This window comes from Girardinichthys multiradiatus, chromosome 18, assembly GCF_021462225.1.
Source record: "Girardinichthys multiradiatus isolate DD_20200921_A chromosome 18, DD_fGirMul_XY1, whole genome shotgun sequence".
NCBI lineage: Eukaryota > Metazoa > Chordata > Actinopteri > Cyprinodontiformes > Goodeidae > Girardinichthys > Girardinichthys multiradiatus.
In genome coordinates, this window is record NC_061810.1 from 22,783,428 (window position 1) to 22,803,348 (window position 19,921).

The window sequence follows — 19,921 nt, forward strand, 5'->3', positions numbered from 1 at the left end:
TTAGGCTTTTTGTATGAAGAGTTTTTTACAGTATTTCCAAAGCATACGGGAACTGTAGGGGCGGGAACATACATTTTATGAGAGTAAAAACCTTTTATTCCACTCTGCTCTTGTGTAGGTGTACTGCAGCGGTAACCAAACATGACATCTCTCCAGATGAGCCCATTTAAATGCAAACAATGTCACAGAAAAAACATTAGGCTGTAGTGGCTAATCCCACTCTGTAAGGAGAAGCTCCACTTACACCACAAACGTTTTGAAATGTTGTTCTTGAATATCTTTTTTCTGATCGATCAATATGGGCAACAAAAAACAGAGGCAGAGATGCCGTTGAGAGATCACGCTTGGAATTTTTTAACAGTTAAAACTCCTTCTAGCTACTAACATGATCATAAAACTCCCATCAAGACATGCTAGAACGACACTAAAATAAGGAGCATAAGGAGTCTGATGGCTTTCAGTCGTATATTCAGTCAAATTTCATCAACTATGTAACAGCTTTGACGATGACTCAACCACTTTGAACTGCAGACTGCTTCATAAATTACTATTATTACTATTCTACTAATTTCAGCAGTTCATTCAGAACTTATTCTTACATAAATGTAGTATTAAATTAAATAAAATACCAAACTCCTTTTTATGAAAGGAACTGAGAAGGCATCATATAGACTTTTAACAACACCTGTAAATATGTACAGTAACTTGGAAAAGCAGTCATACCTCTTGAACTCTTTTATGTTTTGTTAACATACCTACCACTACTTTTTATGCATATATTTTGCATTTAATATAATAGACCAACACAAATTAGTGCAAAACTGTAAAGTGGAAAGAAAACGATCGAGTTCATGCATATATGTTTTACAAATGAAAAGGTGGTGTGTATTTGTATTCAGTCTCTTTCACTCTGGTACCCCTTAAAAAAAACCTGAACAGTGAACATACCAGACAGATCATTAATAAAGTTGTGGAGAAAGCCATAAGGAATAATAAGGATGCTACAGGCTAACAAGGGGACACGGCAATGGAAGAAGGGCCTTGGTCAGACGAGACCAAAATGTAACTTTTAGGCCTCAACACAGAACATTAGGCTACACTACATGTCACCAACCCCACACTGACAAAAAGGTGGTGGCAGTATTATGCTGTGGATGGACAGACCGAACCTACATTAACATCTTAACTTCATTGAGACCCTTGTGTTAGAATGGTCCAGTCAAAGTCCAAACCAAAATCCAATTTAAAAACTGATAGGACTTGAAAACTGATGTTTAAAGATACTCTCCACCCAAACTAATGGAGTCTAAACAAAAAAAAAAATTTAATTGGCAAAAGTGTTAGCATCAAAATGCGCAATGCAGATGGAGATATTCCCTAGAAGACATGCAGCTTCAAAGTTTCTACAAAAAACAAAAGACTGAGGTGGCTGAATACAATGCTAGTCACACTTTTAAGATTGTTATTTGTAAAACATTTAAAAGAAGGGCTGCACGGTGGCGCAGTTGGTGACACTCTTTAGGTTCTCTCTGGTTCTTTCCGGGTACTCCGGCTTCCTCCCACAGTCCAAAAACATGGCTGTTAGGTTAATTGGTTTCTCTAAATTGACCTTAGGTGTGAATGGGTGTGTGCATTGTTGTTTGTCCTGTGTGTCTGTGTTGCCCAGCGATGGACTGGCGACCTGTCCAAGGTGTACCCCACCCATATCCTGCCCATAGACTGCTGGAGATAGGCACCAGGTTCCTTGCGACCCACTATGGAAGAAGCGGTATAGAAAATGACTGACTGACCAACATCTAAAAGCAATCTATCATTCTCCTTCCATGTCAATTATGTCCTACTGTGTGTTGGTTTATCTCAAACAATCACATTAGAATACATTGAATTTTGTGATTGTAATGTGACAAAATATCGGGTATGTAAGCTTGCAAGGTACTTTACATGTCAGCATTTTTTTCTATTAACTGAAAAAGGATTCTTTGTGTGTTTGTGTAAACTGTATATAAAGCAGATCTTTGACATACATGAGACAATGAGCAACAAAAAAGGACACTTCAGTCAACGGATATTGATGAATCCAAAAAGGCTTGAGAGGACGGGAAAAAAGTAAGAGTGTCAGAGAGGAATCAGATCAGGCAGAGAACAAATCTCTGGCTACCAACAAAGCCCAACCAAGAGTTGCTAGAGTTTTAATTTCCTGCCTGTGAAAGCGAGAACTATATCAAGATTGAAACACGACTTTCAATGAGTCACTCACAGAGCCTTAGTGGGTTCAGGCTGTTAACATTCGAAACATCATTCCCCCCAGCTACCCGCTTCTCCCTTAGCTTTATTGCTGTCACACATGTGCTCTCTTGCAAGCACAAAATCCTATAAATGCAATAACCTACACATGGTTCCAAAGTAATGCAATCACATGCATTCATACCTCCACGCAAACACTGTATAATGGCACTAATGAGACTGCGTGACTAATTCCTCTTCAGTCCCTTCTTCAGATGAATGCTTATTATGGTCTGTCAAGGAGATGAGTCAGTCCATGTCATGGTAACCATGGTGATAAAAGCCTCCTGCACTTCCCTTAAGTGCCCGGCAGCTAAAATAAGCTCTTTAACCCCTTTAACAACAGACCCATCAGCAGGCATTGACACCCACACACAAACATGACAACAGTTAGCCTGACTCTCTGACCTCTTTCTCCCACAGAGATTGTTAGAACACGTTGTTTTGGACGAGATGGCCAAAGACACTGGGCATGGTTTGAACAGCATCTTTTAAAATTATCAGTTGACATTTGACTTTTACTTGCTGTGAGGTCTAATGTTCATTGTCACTTCGCCTTGTTTGCTCATTGCATAAGGCATCAAGGTCCCTTTTAACCTGTTAAGCCCGGTAAAACTGCTGGGTTGAGCCCATTTTTCATCAAACACCAAATATATCAGACATAGTAGCAGTTGCAATAGTGCTTCCACTTGAAAAATATTTTTTTATGACTTACCTTTACACAGGTACCAAAAGGTTGCATGTAGACCTTAGAACTTTGGAGCTTTACTTGATTTATTTCAGGTATGTAATTTCAGGTGGAAATTCCTTCTAAAACCCTTACAGACTGGAACTTAAACTGTTTTTTGACAATTTGTTATTAACATCAATATCTGTATAGAAAATTCTAATTTTTAGTCGCTGACAGATGTTGTTTTGCAAACGAGATTTGACAAGTTACAACATGGTTAGATAGTGTGTAGAAATCTAAAGGCTTTTTTTTGGTATGCAATGCATAAATTAAGATTGGGGTAACAAATATCCTAAACAGCGGACTGTTACTTGCAGCAGAAAAACAAAAATGTAACACGTGAGTGTATATAACACTGAGTAATACACTCAGTGTTATATTTCTTTGCTTATTATTGTCTATATGTCAGTAATAACACAACGATGAAATATCAAAATTACATTGGGATTGTGATTTTCTGGTATGAGTTCATAACCCAGACTGTTATGAAGTCACTGGTGAGAGGACAGTGACTTTGACCCTGGAGAAACTGTCTGTAGTCAAAGATTAGCTGGGAATCACGGGCTTCTTCACCCTCAACTACCACCAGGGCTTTGAGGTGGCCCTTGCACTAAGACTCTTAACCTGAATAAACAAAAGACCTCACATGACTCTTGTTTAAATGTCTTTAAGTGGTTACCTGTTTATTTTGGAAATATTTTCAACCCTTAGCTTTCCAGGCCATGCATGGTCAAGCTCCTTCCTATATTACTGATGTGCTAAGCCACACACTCTGAATTGCGCTTTCAAACCAAAATGTTCTACTCCCAAGGACCCGATTTAAAACTTGAGTGGATCCTTATTTTAATGCTGTTGCACCTCGACTCTGGAACGAGCTTCCTTTATTTTTTAAGTCACCAAGAGAGTATGGAATGTTTTAAAAAAGCTGGTGAAGAGCTTCCTAAATATTATTGAATTGTTTTATCATCTGTATCATTGAATTTGGTTTTGCTTTTTTTTTTATCAGGTATTATCTTAAATTGTGCTTTACATTTCTATGTTTTGATGGTTATGATTTGTCGTAGTGAAGCACTTTGAGGTTATATATGTGAAATATAAATAAATATATAAATAAAATTGACTTATTTACTGCAAGACAACAATGCTAATAACTGTGTCACTATGCAACCCTCAGTTCAGTTCATCTACCTTCTTATCCTGCAGGATTGCAGGAAGCTGGAGCATATCTCCAGAGGTCACTGCAGAGAGGAACACCTTGCAAAATTCAACTTTGTCCATCACAGGGCAACACAGGGCACACACTTGTGCTTAAGGGCAACAAAGAGAGACTAATTAACCTAGCAGTCATATTTTTGGATTGTGGGAGGAAGCCAGAGCACCTGGAGTGAACTCCATGAAGAAATTCCCAGCCCTCCACTGAGTTCAATTCAATTCAGTTCAAATTAATTCAATCATTATATACAATGAACAACAATATAATCAAATTAATAATCAAACAGTCACACAGTGATCACCTTTGATCACATTTGCCAAGACCTCTTCTATAATCCCTTAATTTACACAATGGGTCAGTGGTCATATGACTAGATAAAGCAACCACTGGATACAACGAAACTAAAAAGGGGACGAAGAAACAAAGAACACGTGACAGCAAGAGGGTACTTGTTATGTACTTCCTTTTTGTAGAAAGCCTTAATTAAACGTGTGTTTTACTACTTTTAGTTTCCGTCAAATGTATATACTTTACATTCGTTAAGCTTATATTGGGTGAACCGTCGTGAATTATCGTTAAAATATCAAGCAGAAGTTACTATGTTGGGTTTCAGCCGTTAGGATCTGGGATACGTAGGAAGACGTTGACGCGCATGCGTATTGTAACACTAGTTGCGGTAAACTATCTTGACGGAACAAGTTAAATTCAGGGGAAACTTTCAGTTTGCGCCACTTGCTTCCCGTAAACAGGGTAGATGCAGGGTTAGCTGAGCAGGTGCCAGACAGTCAGGGTGAACGCTGTAGTTTTTGCAGCTGGTGAGCTTCCCAGTGTTTGTGTGGACAGGCAAGCTAACATTAAGTGAATATGAGGTTCAGCGCTGTAGTCGTGTGTGTGTTCCTGCTTTGGGTTGAGGGGTCTTTGGGGGACACACCGGCTAACTGCACCTATGAGGACCTGCTAGGGACATGGGTGTTCCAGGTGTCCAAAGGAGGGCACGACAAGACCGTCAACTGCTCTGCTGAAGGTAACCTCACAACTGAGAAGGAAATAACAGTTAAATAATTTTCATATAATGTGACACGTTGAGGCCTGTTTTCAGATAAAGAATGGTGGTGTGATTAGCTGTTGGGCAATATTAATGTAATACACTCAGTAATACATTTCTGTGCTTATTATTGTCTATATCTCAGTAATAAGACAAGAGACGAAATATTAAAATTACATTAGGATCAGGCTTTTCTGATAGTTGAGAGGTAACCCAGACTGTTATGAAGTTACGTGATTAAATGTTGCTAGTTTTCTCTTCAGCCACAGGTGAGAGGACAGTGACTGTAACCCTGGAGAAACTGTCTGTAGCCACAAATGAGCTGGGACACATGGGCTTCTTCACCCTCATCTACAACCAGGGCTTTGAGGTGGTCCTCGGAGACTACAAATGGTTTGCCTTTTTCAAGGTAACACTAAAACAAACTCAGTAACTTACTTTTAGCCCTAATAATTCTCCGAAACGTCTCTTAATGTTATATGCGATGCTCTGCTGATTCTCTCAGTCAAATCTGTTATTTAAGTAAATGGAAATTTGGTGGGTTTACGTTGTTTGTGGCTTTTTGAATATATTTTTGAACACTGCGCTTTCACTCTTTCTCATTTCCTCTCCTTTTTTATACTCTGATGGCATTTGTAAAGATCGGTGCACTATGTAAAAAGCAGCATGGTTAAAGTTAAACCCCTGGTCATGTGTTATATATTCCTATCATCACATGACAAGGAGCTGAGGGAAGTGCTATTTTCCATTTGTGTTCTGACCTGTACATGTCTGATTTAACTTCCTCATTGTCTCTTAAAGGGTTGTTTTTTAAGTTTAGCCTCAGAATTTATTTTGAAACACATGACTCAACAAACACCTGATTTGGTTTTTATTGGAATCACCTGCTGTGCCAGTATGAAGTGTATGTACATGAATTCTTGCCATAAATGATATTGACTGCGGGCTTTCAGTTTTGCATTAGAACTAAGCGAACTAGGGCTCCGATTTCCTTAATTTTGTGCACCCCTATTTAGAACATTTCATTTTTGGGTGATAGGATTATACAGCAACAACTTCAGTGACATTTTAAAAACAAGAACTGGAATATTTGTAAATATATACATGATAGATAGAGAAAAGAAAGAAAAAAAAGAAAGAAAGAAAGTAATGGTAATTTGCTTTAAAAAACTTCATTTTTATCGAGCTAAATAATTTAGCTTTAAAAATGTTACTTTTGCACAGAAAGACATTGCGTGTGTGTTACAAGGACAAAAAGCCATAATCCATTTGTCTGCTGCTTATAGTACACCCAGGATGGCTCGAAGGTGACCAGCTACTGTGACCAAACCCTGCCAGGGTGGGTCCATGATGTCCTGGGACGCAACTGGGCCTGTTTTGTGGGCAAGAGGGTGAAGCCTGTGCCACCGAGATCAGATTCCAAGCCAGTCCTCAGCAGCGGGTACCTAAATTATTACTACTTGGGACTATTTTGCCAAAATACAAACGATAGGATCTTGAATTAGTAATCATAAGCTAGTAATGAGTCCAGTGGAAGACAGGAAGAGCTGAAATGCACCTCTGACACTTATGCTTTACATTACACTTTCCCTTCCTCAATATCTTCCTCTTATATGAGTGAGCAAACCTTATCTAACTATCTAAATTTTGTTATGAAAGCCTGAGCATACAGTCTCTGGTCACATTAAGCTGCTTTATGCAATAACGAGATTCAAGGCAAGATTTTTATTTGCATAAAGTTTAACTAAATGACAGTTTTAGACCTCTAACCCAAATTGTTCTTTCTATCTTTTTCTCACATATATTTTGAGACAGTCCTAATCGAAAAAGAATTTGATTTTGTGATAATGCCCTATTAGTGTCAGTGTACAAATTGAGAAACTTTGTACTTGATTAAATTAAGTATAGTCCAAACTGCAAGATTTAAGATTAGTTAGTGCTTGTTTTTTGCTCAAACGTTAATCAAGTGAAGTAATCTTCTCAGGACCTGTTGCCATAGATCTGTGTTGTGACTGTGAATCTTAATATATTATTTAATATTAATATTTTTATATTTTCTAAAATAATATTTCGGTCTGTTAAGGGTTGTCCTGTGAATACCAGCCCAGTAAGGTGATGGTATTAGGACAAACTCAAAAGGGATGAGCCAAGCTCTGACATTATTGAACAGCATAAACTCTGCACACATAGAATAAATTCACACAATTTCTTAAAATACAAGAACTTATTAACAAAAATAAGTCAACTCAAAGTCAAACATATTTCAATCAACAAACTCTTTACTATGCTAAAACAATCCAACTAAACTACTAAGCAGAATGAAAGAATAACGAAGACTATGTACAATATAAACAAGTTGATTAAAGATGATTAGAAATTATGACCAAAAGAGTGATGCAACATTACCATGCAATGTTTATGTTTGAGAACCAAGGATTATCTTGAAGAATCTGGAAGTGAAGTTAAGTTAGTCTTGGAACCAACTTAGGCAACCAATCACAATGCAAGATCAGATAAAATATTATTTTAATAAAATAATGTTTTAAGAATGATCTGCTGAATAAAACCAACCTTCTGGATGACTAATTCTCAACGAGGTCTCATTAGCTGCCTTTATTTATTAAAATAATATTTAAAGAAATATTATTAAGGGAATATTTTGGAAAAGAGCTAAATCTTTCTGGAGAAATGGGGCTTAATGGTGTTTACTTAGTTATCAAATCTAGTAAATGATGTTTAGGGACTATTATTCACTAACTTGAAACTAACAACCTTTCTGTTAAATATTATTTAAAAAAAATAATGTTTTAAAGAATGATCTGCTGAATAAAACCAACCTTCGGGATGACCAATTCTCAACGGTGTCTCATTAGCTGCTTTTATTTATTAAAATAATATTTAAAGAAATATTAAGGAAATAGTAAAATATTTAAGGAAATATTTTGGAATAGAGCCAAATGTTTCTGGAGAAATGGGGCTTAATTGTGTTACTTAGTTATCAAGTTTAGCAAAATAATGTTTAGGGAAATATTATTTTACTGGACTGAAAATTGACAACCTTTCTGGGTAAATATTCTTTAGTAGCAAACACGTGTTCTTAGCTGTTAGCAGTTCAAGCTAACAAAAGAAGGTGATAGCTTAGCACCAGAATCAAACACACACCTTTAAAAATACCGTCAATAAAAGGGTTAAAATGCATAAGCGCGGAGGCGCATTATGATCAATCTTCTGTGTTTAAAATCACCCTTTAAATAAAATTTGTCTTAACTTTAAAAACACACAAACATAGAACACGAAACTGAGCACCCGTGCTGCAGATAGCCTGCTAGCACCAAGATAGCTGAGTTCAACACAAACAAAACCAAACTTCATAAAATTAAAAACGTTTAGATTATTTCATTCTAAATACTTCTATCTCTCTGCCCAAACCCTAACCTCGTTTGAACCGTGCTGAGGAGGAGTTGTCCGGGCGACGACGAAGTTTGACGAAACATCCACTTTGAACGAGGGTTAGCTTCAGCTAACCTCCAGAGCTGTTGGGGTGGGCGGCTCGGTCTGTTGCTGGCCAACTGCACGTTACCACGGTGACGCGTTCTGTTGTCCTTCCTTGGGAAACTGCTTCACTTGGTGTCGTGCTGGGAACTCTCTGTAATCTCTGTAGAACTCAGAGAGAAAAGTCAAGCCACGCTTGTACCTTAGTTATTACCCCCTTTCATGAATGAATACCGGATATACAGACAGTAATTCATCCGTACTTAACTTTGTGCATATGATCGGCGATCGTATGACACTCTTGGATCCAGTTGAAGAGTTGTGTCTGTTTGCCAGCAGAGACAACGCGCTGTGCCTCTCTGTCCTGGCCCCTGGGAGACCCGCGTAGAAGAGAGTGACTTGTGGGAGAAGTGGGGGTTTTATATGAACAGTGGCATCATGGGAAGTTCGCTGTTACCCCCCCTTGGCTGTGCCGGAAGTAGGTTAAATGCAATTTATTTTGAAAGTTCCAGAAAAGTTTGTACCGCATCTTTCATGTTGTATCCATGGCTGTGGGTCCCAACATCTGTCTTATTCTAGTGTTTGGTGGAGTTAAGTGGAGACAGTGTGATAAATTACAGTGCAGTGCTGAGAATATTGGCTAGATTGTATGCTTAAGGCATGCATAAGTTTAGACATAGGGCCTGCATAGAACTGAATATGAACAGTGTGTGGTCCAACCAAAAACACTGGGTGGAAAAAAAGCAGACAAACACAAGACCTTTAGAGTACGTAAGAAACAACTGCTACTTATTCTAGAAGCAATAATATTAGAAATTTGTGAAAATAAACTCTACATAAATTAGAAAATAGCAGCCCGGCAAAATATGGTCAGTATTTTCTTGTCTTTTTGGTGCAAAGTAAGCAGAAAGTAAAGAACAGCATGTGTGCCATTGTATTGTATTCATTGTATTCTTCCTGCGGGCATCAGAAAATATACAGAAAATAACGTTGCAAAAGCACAACAGCTACTCTTCTGTTTAAGAAGACGTATGATTTTATCTGGCTCTAAGACAAGCTATTTTGTTTCACTGCATTAATTTCATAGATGAAATGACTGATAAAACGCTTGAACTGGAACTAAAAATATAGTTATATTTAATAAATTAGGATATTATTGAAAAGTTAATTGTTTTCAGTAACTGTTCACAAGTGAAACACATTATATAGATTAATTACACACAGACTGATGTTTTAAAGCACTTATTTCTGTTCATTATAAGGATTTTCTATTTACAGCTAATAAAAACATGACATTTAATATTAGAAAATTACATTCGACCAATAAAAAAAATATTTTCTAAAGGTTCTTTTAGTCTGACAAACAAGCCTCACCCTTTTTTAATTTGACTGTAGATTTTATGTTAGCACTTTACCCCAACTTGAAATGTCCTTTAGGTGATTAAAGTGATCTTTACCTTTACTTTGCCTTTCCTAAGCTTGTTCCTTTGGATAAAATCTGCATCACCTCTTGCATTATCTCCCCCCCTCCAGACTGCTCCCGAAGCCGTACAAACACAACTGGGACTTCATTGATTTAATCAACACCGTTCAAAGCTCCTGGAAGGCTGTGGCGTATCCCGAGCATGAGATGTACACTTTACAAGAGCTGCATTACAGAGCAGGGGGCCCCGCCTCCCGTAACCCCGTGTGAGTGTTTCTCTTTGTATCCCCTTTTTGTGGTAGGCGGTGTATAAATCTGGTTTCCTGCTTAATTACATCAATTCATGATCTATATTGACTGAATTTCTGTTGCCACAGATGTGGGGTGCAGATTTAGCCCTTTAAAACAACTTCTTCATTTATTTCTTCAGACACGTTCGCCCTGCCCCTGTAGATGCTGGTTTAGCCAAGATGGCGGCAGCCCTCCCTGAGCATTGGGACTGGAGAAACGTTGATGGTGTCAGCTTTGTCAGCCCTGTGAGAAACCAAGGTGAACTTTCGTTATTGTCTTATACAAATAATTAATTCATTTCCTTTTAAAAAAAAGTCTTATATTTAAAAAAAATTATTAATTTGGGTTTTTAATTCCTTTACTTTAATTGTGATGCATTTTAAAACTTTTTCTGTAATTTTAATAATATTTATTTTTTAAGCAGGTTTAAGCTAGGTCCGCAACTAACAACTAACAATAATAAGGTCTATGATTAATCTGTCGACTTTTTTTTGATTAATCGGTTAATAATCGGATAGCAAAAGGTGCTTAATAGGAATTTTTACATAATTTGAACCAGGTGAAGCCACTTGAACAGTTCGTTTTAAGAACTGAAAACTGTAAGCACTAATATTAGAATGGATTGAAGGATCAGACGCAGGTTTGCATTTGACAGCTGCCAGTAATGGTTTCCACTCAGAAGCATCCTACCAATCACTTTGCCTCTTCCTTTGAGCATTTTGGGTCTGCTTGCTGCTCTCTTCCTGTTTTCTGCACACTGTTGTGTGTGAGTAAAAATATTACAGAGGTTGAGTACTTTGAGTGTCTGAGAGGGCCTCTATAGGGTGGAGTTTAAGCATCTACAGAGATCCAAAGTGTTTCAGTAGAATAGCCCTTCAGGCTGCTGTGCAGAGTTTGGGAGCTTATTTAGTTTTTTATTGCACGAGTCAAGTCCAGTTTTTACAGGTTTCAGGGAAGGATGCATTGATCTTGCCTGCATTAGAATGGCTCTAAGGTTTTGGAGTATCTACATACTGAATTTAATCTAAATTTCCTGCCTCAGCTCCTGCATTTATTTCCTGCCTTGCTGTGTCTTTTAAATGAACAGATGCTTCTGTAAAGTGTTATCAGCTGGAGAAGAGAAATGACATGTTGCAGTGGGGAAGCTGGAAAGAGGCTTCTGCAATGTTTGCATAGGACTTCACGTTACCCGGTGATAACTCATTTACCGCAAGCAGTTGCTCATGCAGATAAAACGATTTACTTCATCTTCTTTCCTTCTGTCCTCGTGTCTTTTGTGAGATGGGGAGGATTCAGATATGTGTGGCATTTACACCAACACCTTGGATCGGAGGTGTAAATGTGAATCTATTTAATGTGATAAATGACAAACGTCCCTGCATAATCGAGCTTGAAGTTTGTTATTGCCTCCCTGCGGCTCTGTGTTTGTAAAGCACTTCTCTGCCTCGTTTTCCTTCCAGATATTGTGTGTTCTGCTTAAAAGAACCGAAAGACTTGTCATCCCTCTCTCCACCCCACTCCTGACAGCTCTTCACCTCAGGGTTAACAGGCTTTGTAAATAATTTATCTTTACAACGATCTTATCTGGACTTGGAAGAGCAACTGTTTCGAACTTTCCAAGAATTTCATCACTTGGAGCAGCTCTGTGCTGCGAAGGATCATGAAAGAAACAACCACACAGATGTCTAAGTGTATGATCTAAAGGCTGTGTCTGTGTGCATCCCTGGAAGATGGCTCTCTTTGAAAATCTCCACTGCCTGAGGAAATAAAACTGTGAATGTGACACTTGTCAAAGAAGTAAAAGGACACAGGGGGAGGATTCTGTGACCAACTCCTAAATCTTTCACATAAGTGTGAGCAGCAATCAGGAGGAATATAAAATAGTCTTCTTATGTGCATGTCCTGATGGTGAGCGATTAGGGGCACATGGATGCGGTAGCTGTAATGTGACTCCTCCGGTCTAAAAGACACTATTGATTTATGTTGCAATAAACTAGTGTAAGTGGGATTTTTAGCCAATTTAAATGTCATCATGTCCTGTGAATCTGCTGTAACACTCTGTCTTGTGGGTAAAATACATCTTAAACTGCAACATCAGAACCTTTTATCAAAATGAGAGTCTATTACACCTTATTTGTAGTAAGAAGCTGAGGTGTTTGGACCCAAATAACCTCTCCTCTATCTCACCGAATCATTACTGCAATTAAATTGCCCTGCAAATTCCTGCGGCTTCTGTTCCTTAACCTAGTTTGTTCCATTTTATTAGCCACCGAGGTCCTGACACCATGTATACAAACTTTGTTTAATCTGTGTTTGTGTCTGAGCCTATTGGTATGCACTCATGTCTAGGTCAGATAAGTATGCTGTGGCAGGAGCATTGAAGAAACATTTAGTGCTGAATGGTGAAATGCATTGCCAAGAAAATATGCTGTTAAGGAGCACCGTCTCTCCAGCCTAGTAAGACGGGCTTTCGGCATTGCTTTGCACGTTTTATTAATATTACTTACACTAATAATGTACCGATCCGAACTTTGTTTTTTGTAAAGCTTTGACCTGATGGTGGCGATTTTAGTCGATTATGATTTATTTCCAAGAACTATAATATAAGATAGAAGAACAGCAGTTTTCTGGCCTTAAATATTTATGTGGGGAGCAGAGAAAACATTTCAAAGTGACTTTAGCATCCTATGTTACAGATGAGTATGGTTTACATAACTAACAAACAGCAGTCTCTATATGTATTCTCTAGAGCAGGGATTCCCAAACATTTCAGTGTGTGACCCATAAAATAACAGTACCAGAGACTGGTGACCCCCTAAAATACTTATTAAATACATATAGAGTTTCATACTTGAATGGTATATTTAATTATTTAATAATGTATTAAATAAGTAAACGTTAGTTAAATTATTTAATAGTACATTTAATGTTATATTTGTTTATTTCATAATCTATTTATTTATTTAATTTTGGCCCTCCATGCCCTTTAAGGGGCACATCACAATGATTTTGTAAATCATCTCAGGATCCACCACATGGTTTCTTGCAAAATGGGGGGTCCTGACCCCCCATTTTTAGGGAACTTCTGCCCTAGAGAATGTAGATCCTTACCTTGACCAAAAGGCTGCCAGCGTTTATAAATCCAGCATTGATAACAGACAGAGATTGAAAGCTCTAAAGGATAAAACAAGGGAACTTTTCTGTACTTCATCAGGTCCCAGCCTTTTTCTCTTCCTCGCTCACCCACAGCCTAAGCTATGCATGGACATGTCACAACAATATGAACATTATGTATCATGATCATGTGTGCAAATTCATCCCAGTTTTGTTAAAATGTGATAGAAAAATATAAAAAGCGTTAAGACAAACTGATGCTACCATGCTAAGACTGAAGCCAGCTGCATGAACAGTTATCAACTGTAGTAGTGGTGGTATATACAATTAGTTTTCTTAACAAAATATTGTCCACAGTCCAAATGCACAATGCACTTAGCATTCTTACTACTGATTGTTTTACAAGCTCAGAAGATATTGTCAACTGTTCACGCTGTAGTATGAAAATTTCAGCTAAAAGCTACTTTCCTGCCAAGCACGCCCTGGCAGCGGAGGGATGCCGCTAACTTCTGCATGTGGTGGGAACAAAGCATCTTTGGTCTTTTGTTTAGTCGTATTTACAAATATCTGCCTCAATGAGCTGTGTTTGATGGATGATCACAAACTTGGAGATTTTCATGTTACAGTTATCATGTTTGGTTTTGATGTTAATTTTATTTAAAACGGTAAACTGAAAGTCCAGAATGTTATTTGATTTATCACTAAAACTTAAATTTGTTTCATCTCTACTCTAAACATGAAAATACATTTTCCATTTTAATAATTTCTTATATCTGTGCTACTTCTGACTTCGTTTTTAAATCTCTTAATAACACTGAATCTAGCCAGCATTAAGTCTTATCAACACTGTAACAGCGTCCACACCGAACAGTGTTGCTGTACCAATTAAGCTCAAAATTGCCTGATTCTTTAGCATCCTGCGGTAGCTGCTACTCCTTCGCCACCATGGGAATGCTGGAAGCTCGAGTTCGGATCCTCACAAATAACAGCGATGCCCCTGTCCTCAGTCCTCAGCAGGTGGTCTCCTGCTCTGAATACTCCCAAGGTAAACTACTGCTAAATAATCAAAAATCAATGAAACCACTTTCTTCTGCAGGACCTGATGAGGAATATCAGACGGATGTTTTAAATGCTCGATGAAGATGAGTTGTTTGATGTTTTTAGAGAAATATCTGCAGTCTATTGTGGTGTAGTACAAAACAAAATGCTGATTGATAGCAAAACTGCAAAATCATAGACAGTTGGATTTAAGTGTTTACGGACTGTTTGTTCTTGCTGCCTTTAGAAATTCCAGATTCTAAAGATTTCAAAATAAATTAGTTGAACCCTTTGTTTAAAGAGCTCTGCTTTCCTCACCTTTTTAAGGTTGTGACGGGGGCTTCCCTTACCTGATCGGGAAGTATATACAGGATTTTGGCATTGTGGAAGAGTCTTGCTTTCCATACATTGCAAAGGACTCTCCATGTGGCCTTCCTCAAAACTGCGGTCGAATGTACACAGCAGAGTACGGGTACGTTGGCGGATTCTACGGCGGCTGCAGTGAGACGGCAATGATGCTGGAACTGGTCAAGAATGGGCCGATGGCAGTTGCTTTGGAGGTAACACCTGCTAAACTCCTCACTGCTGTTTCTATGCAAATCTAATTGCAATAAGATGGTTTAGATGTGTCTCTGCAAGATGGAGATCATCTTTAGAAAAGATTCACAAGCCAAAAGGAACCGTGGTTCAGTTATTTTAGTTCATGTACTACTACATTGTGAAATACAACCAAAAGAAAATGTAACATTTAACTCTTCTCTCATACAATCACATTCCACACTTTTAGATTTTTATTATTTAACTTTAGTTTGTTTCTGACTTTAATGCGCATCACTCATTGTGAAGTATTCTTATCCCTTAACCGTTTGACTGGACACATTACTATTACCAAACAAACTTCATTGTGCTTTGATTGGGATCTTATGTAGTAGAACGACAGAAAGTAGCACATAATTGTGAGGTAAAAAGAAAATGATACATGATTTCGGTTTTAGTTTTTTACAAATATAAATTTTTAAAGTTTGGTGTGTATAGATATCAGTCAGCACTTCATAGAACCAACTTTCATCTAAATTATATCTGCAAGTATTTCCTGATAAATCTCCATCTTTGACACCTAGAGGCTAAAATAAAGAAGGAAGAAATAAAAATTAGTAAAATGTGGCATGAACATGTAATTAGACCCCTTATTCTGGTACCACTAAATGACATCTAGTGCAACCAGTTGCCACCAGACGTCGCCAGAGTAGTAAATACTTTTCTTCTAATGAACTCAGTGTAAATCCAGCTGTTCTGTGAAGGCCTCACGGGTTTGTTAGAAAACATTAGTAAACAAACAGCATCATGAAGACCAAGGAACACACCAGACAGGGATGATTGATGGAGCTCAATAAAAGGTAACCCTGGAAAAACAACAACTTGGTAGAGGTTTCAAAAGACTGGGGGGAATCACCTTCCAGCAAAACAGCATCAATAAAAACAGCCCCAGCTGGTTTAGATCCTGTTTTAGGTGCTTTAGTGACATAGTCACAATTTGGAGCTTAATCCATGAGAATCTGTGAGACCACTTAAAAAAATGCTGTTCATAGATATTCTCCATCCAAACTATCAGAGCTTGAGCTCATTCGTCCAAGTTCAGAAGAATTTACAAATATTTCTCTTGATGTGAAAATCTGGGAGACACAGACATCAAAACCCGTACAGCTGTAACTGAAGCAGAAAGTGTTTCTTCAAAGTATTTAATCAGGGTGCAAATGCACACCACACTTTGAACACATCACATAAAATCCCAATCAAGGATATAGATTTTTGTGCTTCTAACAATTACAAAATGTAAAAAAGTTCAAAGGGATTTAATACTTTAGTAATGCTACGTTCCATTAACCTCGGAAGTTGGTACTACAAAATGATAGAAAAAGGTGAATTATAATTAAATGGTACTCGTCTACAGGTCTACTCTGACTTCATGCACTACAAGGGAGGCATCTACCACCACACCGGCCTCGCAGACTCCATTAATCCCTTTGAGGTGACCAACCACGCTGTTCTGCTGGTGGGCTACGGCCGCTGTCACAAGACCGGACAGAAGTACTGGATTGTCAAGAACAGCTGGGGCGCCCAATGGGGCGAGGAAGGCTACTTCCGAATTCTCCGGGGAAGAGACGAGTGTGCCATCGAGAGCATCGCTGTCACAGCCAAACCCATCCCCAAACTGTAGAGGCTTTTAAAAGATCTGGAGAAATTAGTGCCTTGATCACAATTCTGAATCATTTATATTTTATGTATTTTGTTGTAATCTTGGTTGAAAATGTGGAGCTATAATTGGTCACACGGAAAGCTGCAGTCTGACTTTTTGACAGGTTGACCTAACACATGCATAAATGCATGAAAAGTTACTGATTAAATTTTTTATGCAAATATTTCTCGACCCAGACTGTGACCGTATACTTTTAGTGTACTAAAGAGTTTTTAACATGTTAAACCTAAAAACGGAAGCATCATTTACCAGTCTTCAAAAAGCGAAATGTTTACAGAAGTGCTATGAATAAATTAAACTGGTTTTGAAACACTCCTGTATAAAATATTTTAAAACACAACCACTGTATTTGATTTCAAGTTGCTCCACACACTATTAGTTTTACAGCTTTATCCTCCAAAGTTTATTGACCTAGATACAGTTGATTTGCTTCTTGATGTTGAATATAGTGTTTTTATTCATCATTTTACTTATATGTTTGCTGATTTTTATTCAATTCAATTCAAAGATACTTTATTGATCCCCGAGGGGAAATTAAAATGCAGCTGGTTGTTAGGCACTTCCTAAATTCGCGCGGTAACTGTCAACCCAAACGCAGAACAAAATAGATTGCTCATGCTGTGACAGGTTGTAAATACCACTTTCAGTGTTTAAAAGGGAAATGATTTGTCTGTGTTTTTATCAATTGTCAAGTGCAGGACTTTGATTTTTCTCTGTCTCAGGGAAGCACAGCAGGGAATGGATGTATCATTAGTCCCTGTTTCAAATTGACATCATGGCTGACATGTTTCACTGTTGATTGTTTCCTGTGGAGCATTTAAAGGGAGTTTCTCATAATAAAGGGATGCAACATATTGCAGAATGTTTTTTGGTTTTTTTACTGATATATTTCTAATGTTAGGTAAAATAAATTGTCAATCTGTGCATTGCATTTGGGTATCCATTATTTTTGATTTTGTTTGTACTTTGTGCTTAACACCTTTTTTTTTGGTCATGGCCGCAATTAAACTTAAATTTTAGAAGTTCTGATGTATTTCTTTTAAAAAGACAAAGTAAGGAAAACCTGGTTGTGCGTGGCTTTCTCACATGCTTTAGTAAAGAGCAAAGGCACTTTTGAGGAGGCTAATTTTCAGTGTGTTGGTTCGGTAGACTATTAACACAACTGGGACGAATTCACTGGTGTTTAGGAATCTTTAAGAAATCTTTTTCATTGTAGTGAAGTCTGGGCCTGATTAGTCACTATAAACCTTGTTACCTCTTGCCCAAGTTATTTTGTGGTTTCTCATTTGTTGCTGGGTTTGTTTTTGATGCTGAGAAAGTTGAGGACGTTCGTGTATGTTTATCAACATACAGTTGCAAAGAAGTTTGAGATTTCATCATTACAGTCCATAATATCAATAAAAGATTCAGAGAATCTGGAGAAATCTCAGCATGTAAGCAGCAAGGCTGAAAACCAACATTGAATGACTGTGACCTTCGATCCCTCAGAAGGCACTGTATTAAAAACCAGCACCATTCCGTAGCGGATATTACCACGTGGGCTCAGGAACACTTCAGAAAACCATTGTCAGGTAACACAGTTCACCACAACTACAAGTGCAAATTAAAACTCGGTCAAAGCCACATATCAACAACAATCAGACATGCAGCCGGTTTCTCTGGGCCCGAGCTCATCTGAGGTGGACTAATGCAAAGTGGAAAAGTGTGCTGTGGTCTGAAGAGTCCATGTTTCAAATTGCTTTTGGAAATCATGGATGTCGTGTCCTCTGTGCCAAAGAGGCAGAGGACTATCCAGATTGTTATCAGCTCAAAGTTCAAAAGCCAGGATCAATGATGGTATGGGGGTAGGTAACTTGTAAATCTGTGGAGATACAATTAGGTTTTGGAACAACATATTCAGCCATCCAAGCAATGTTTTTTTTTAGGGACGTCCCTGCTTATTTCAGCAAGACCATGCCAAACCACATTCTACAAACGTTTACAACAGCGTGACTTCGAAGTAAAAGTGCTGCTACTAGACTGCCCTGCCTGCAGTCCAGACCTGTCTCCCATTGGAAATGTGGCACATTACGAAGCACAAAATACAACAACGAAGACCCTGGACTGTTGGAACAACTGAAGTTGTTCATCAAGCAAGAATGGGAAATAATTCCTACTAAGCTTCAACAAAAGCTTAGTAGGTTAATGGTTATAATCAGTCTGACAGAGAGAGGTATCCCAATCCTTGTGGTTTTTAGTATAACAATGACCATCAGTGGGACCCTTTGTGAGCTGCCTTGAGACGACATTGTTGTAAATAAGCGCCGTTTAACTAAATCTGAACTGAAACTATCTGTGTAGTTATGCTGCTATAGGCTGTGGGTGCTTGAGGACATAATGACCACTTTCACCCTCTTCGCTACATTCTCACACTACTCTCCAATTTTGCATTATTTGCTGTTATTTCAGCTTTTAACTTTGTTCTCTCTTTTCTCTTCCTAGAAGCTACACCTGGCCTGACTCTGTCTGCCTGTGACACCTTCCTGGAGAGGGGAATCGTCCGAGCTTCTGCTGGCAATAACTTAATGCTCACCCTCTACCAATGATCCACATAGCCTGTCTTTCAGTGTTTAACCCTTTCTCTCTCCTAGACATGGCGATTGGCTGAGCTTAACTGTAACTAACTGTATGTGCTCTCTTTCAGACTCTAACCTTGAAAACTGGCTCAGAGATTATCTGTTCTTTCTTTCTAGGCGAAACGACTAAAGGAGCTACATCCATTAACATTTACTTTTCCTTCCCATAGAAAGGACTCCTGGATCAGTGCTTCTGTGTTCTCTTTGTGTCTCTGCTCTGTTCTCTCAAACCCCCAGTCGGTCGTGGCAGATGGCCGCTCACACTGAGTCTGGTTCTGCTGGAGGTTTCTTCCTGTTAAAAGGGAGTTTTTCCTCTCCACTGTCGCTACATGCATGCTCACTATGAGGGATTGCTGCAAAGTCAATGCCAGTGACTGTCCACTGTCTCTACATGCTCATCCGGAAGGAGGGAATGCTGCA

General features: G+C 38.4%; 1 protein-coding gene across 1 annotated transcript; it reads left to right on the forward strand.

Moving 5' to 3' along the window:
- Positions 1-4,903: 4,903 nt before the first annotated feature.
- Positions 4,904-17,740, forward strand: ctsc (cathepsin C). Its single transcript, XM_047392244.1, has 8 exons — positions 4,904-5,250; positions 5,535-5,680; positions 6,558-6,712; positions 10,297-10,452; positions 10,617-10,735; positions 14,505-14,636; positions 14,957-15,189; positions 16,581-17,740. Exons 1-8 carry the CDS (start codon positions 5,091-5,093, stop codon positions 16,845-16,847), a joined length of 1,368 nt encoding a protein of 455 aa, XP_047248200.1. The 5' UTR covers positions 4,904-5,090; the 3' UTR covers positions 16,848-17,740.
- The last annotated feature ends 2,181 nt before the right edge of the window (positions 17,741-19,921 follow it).

Coding starts and splice junctions, on each gene's coding strand:
- ctsc (XM_047392244.1), top strand. CDS start 5,091: ATGAGGTTCAGCGCTGTAGTCGTGTGTGTGTTCCTGCTTTGGGTTGAG. Junction 6,713..10,296: donor AAGCCAGTCCTCAGCAGCGG/GTACCTAAATTA, acceptor CCCCCCCTCCAG/ACTGCTCCCGAAGCCGTACA. Junction 15,190..16,580: donor CGATGGCAGTTGCTTTGGAG/GTAACACCTGCT, acceptor ACTCGTCTACAG/GTCTACTCTGACTTCATGCA.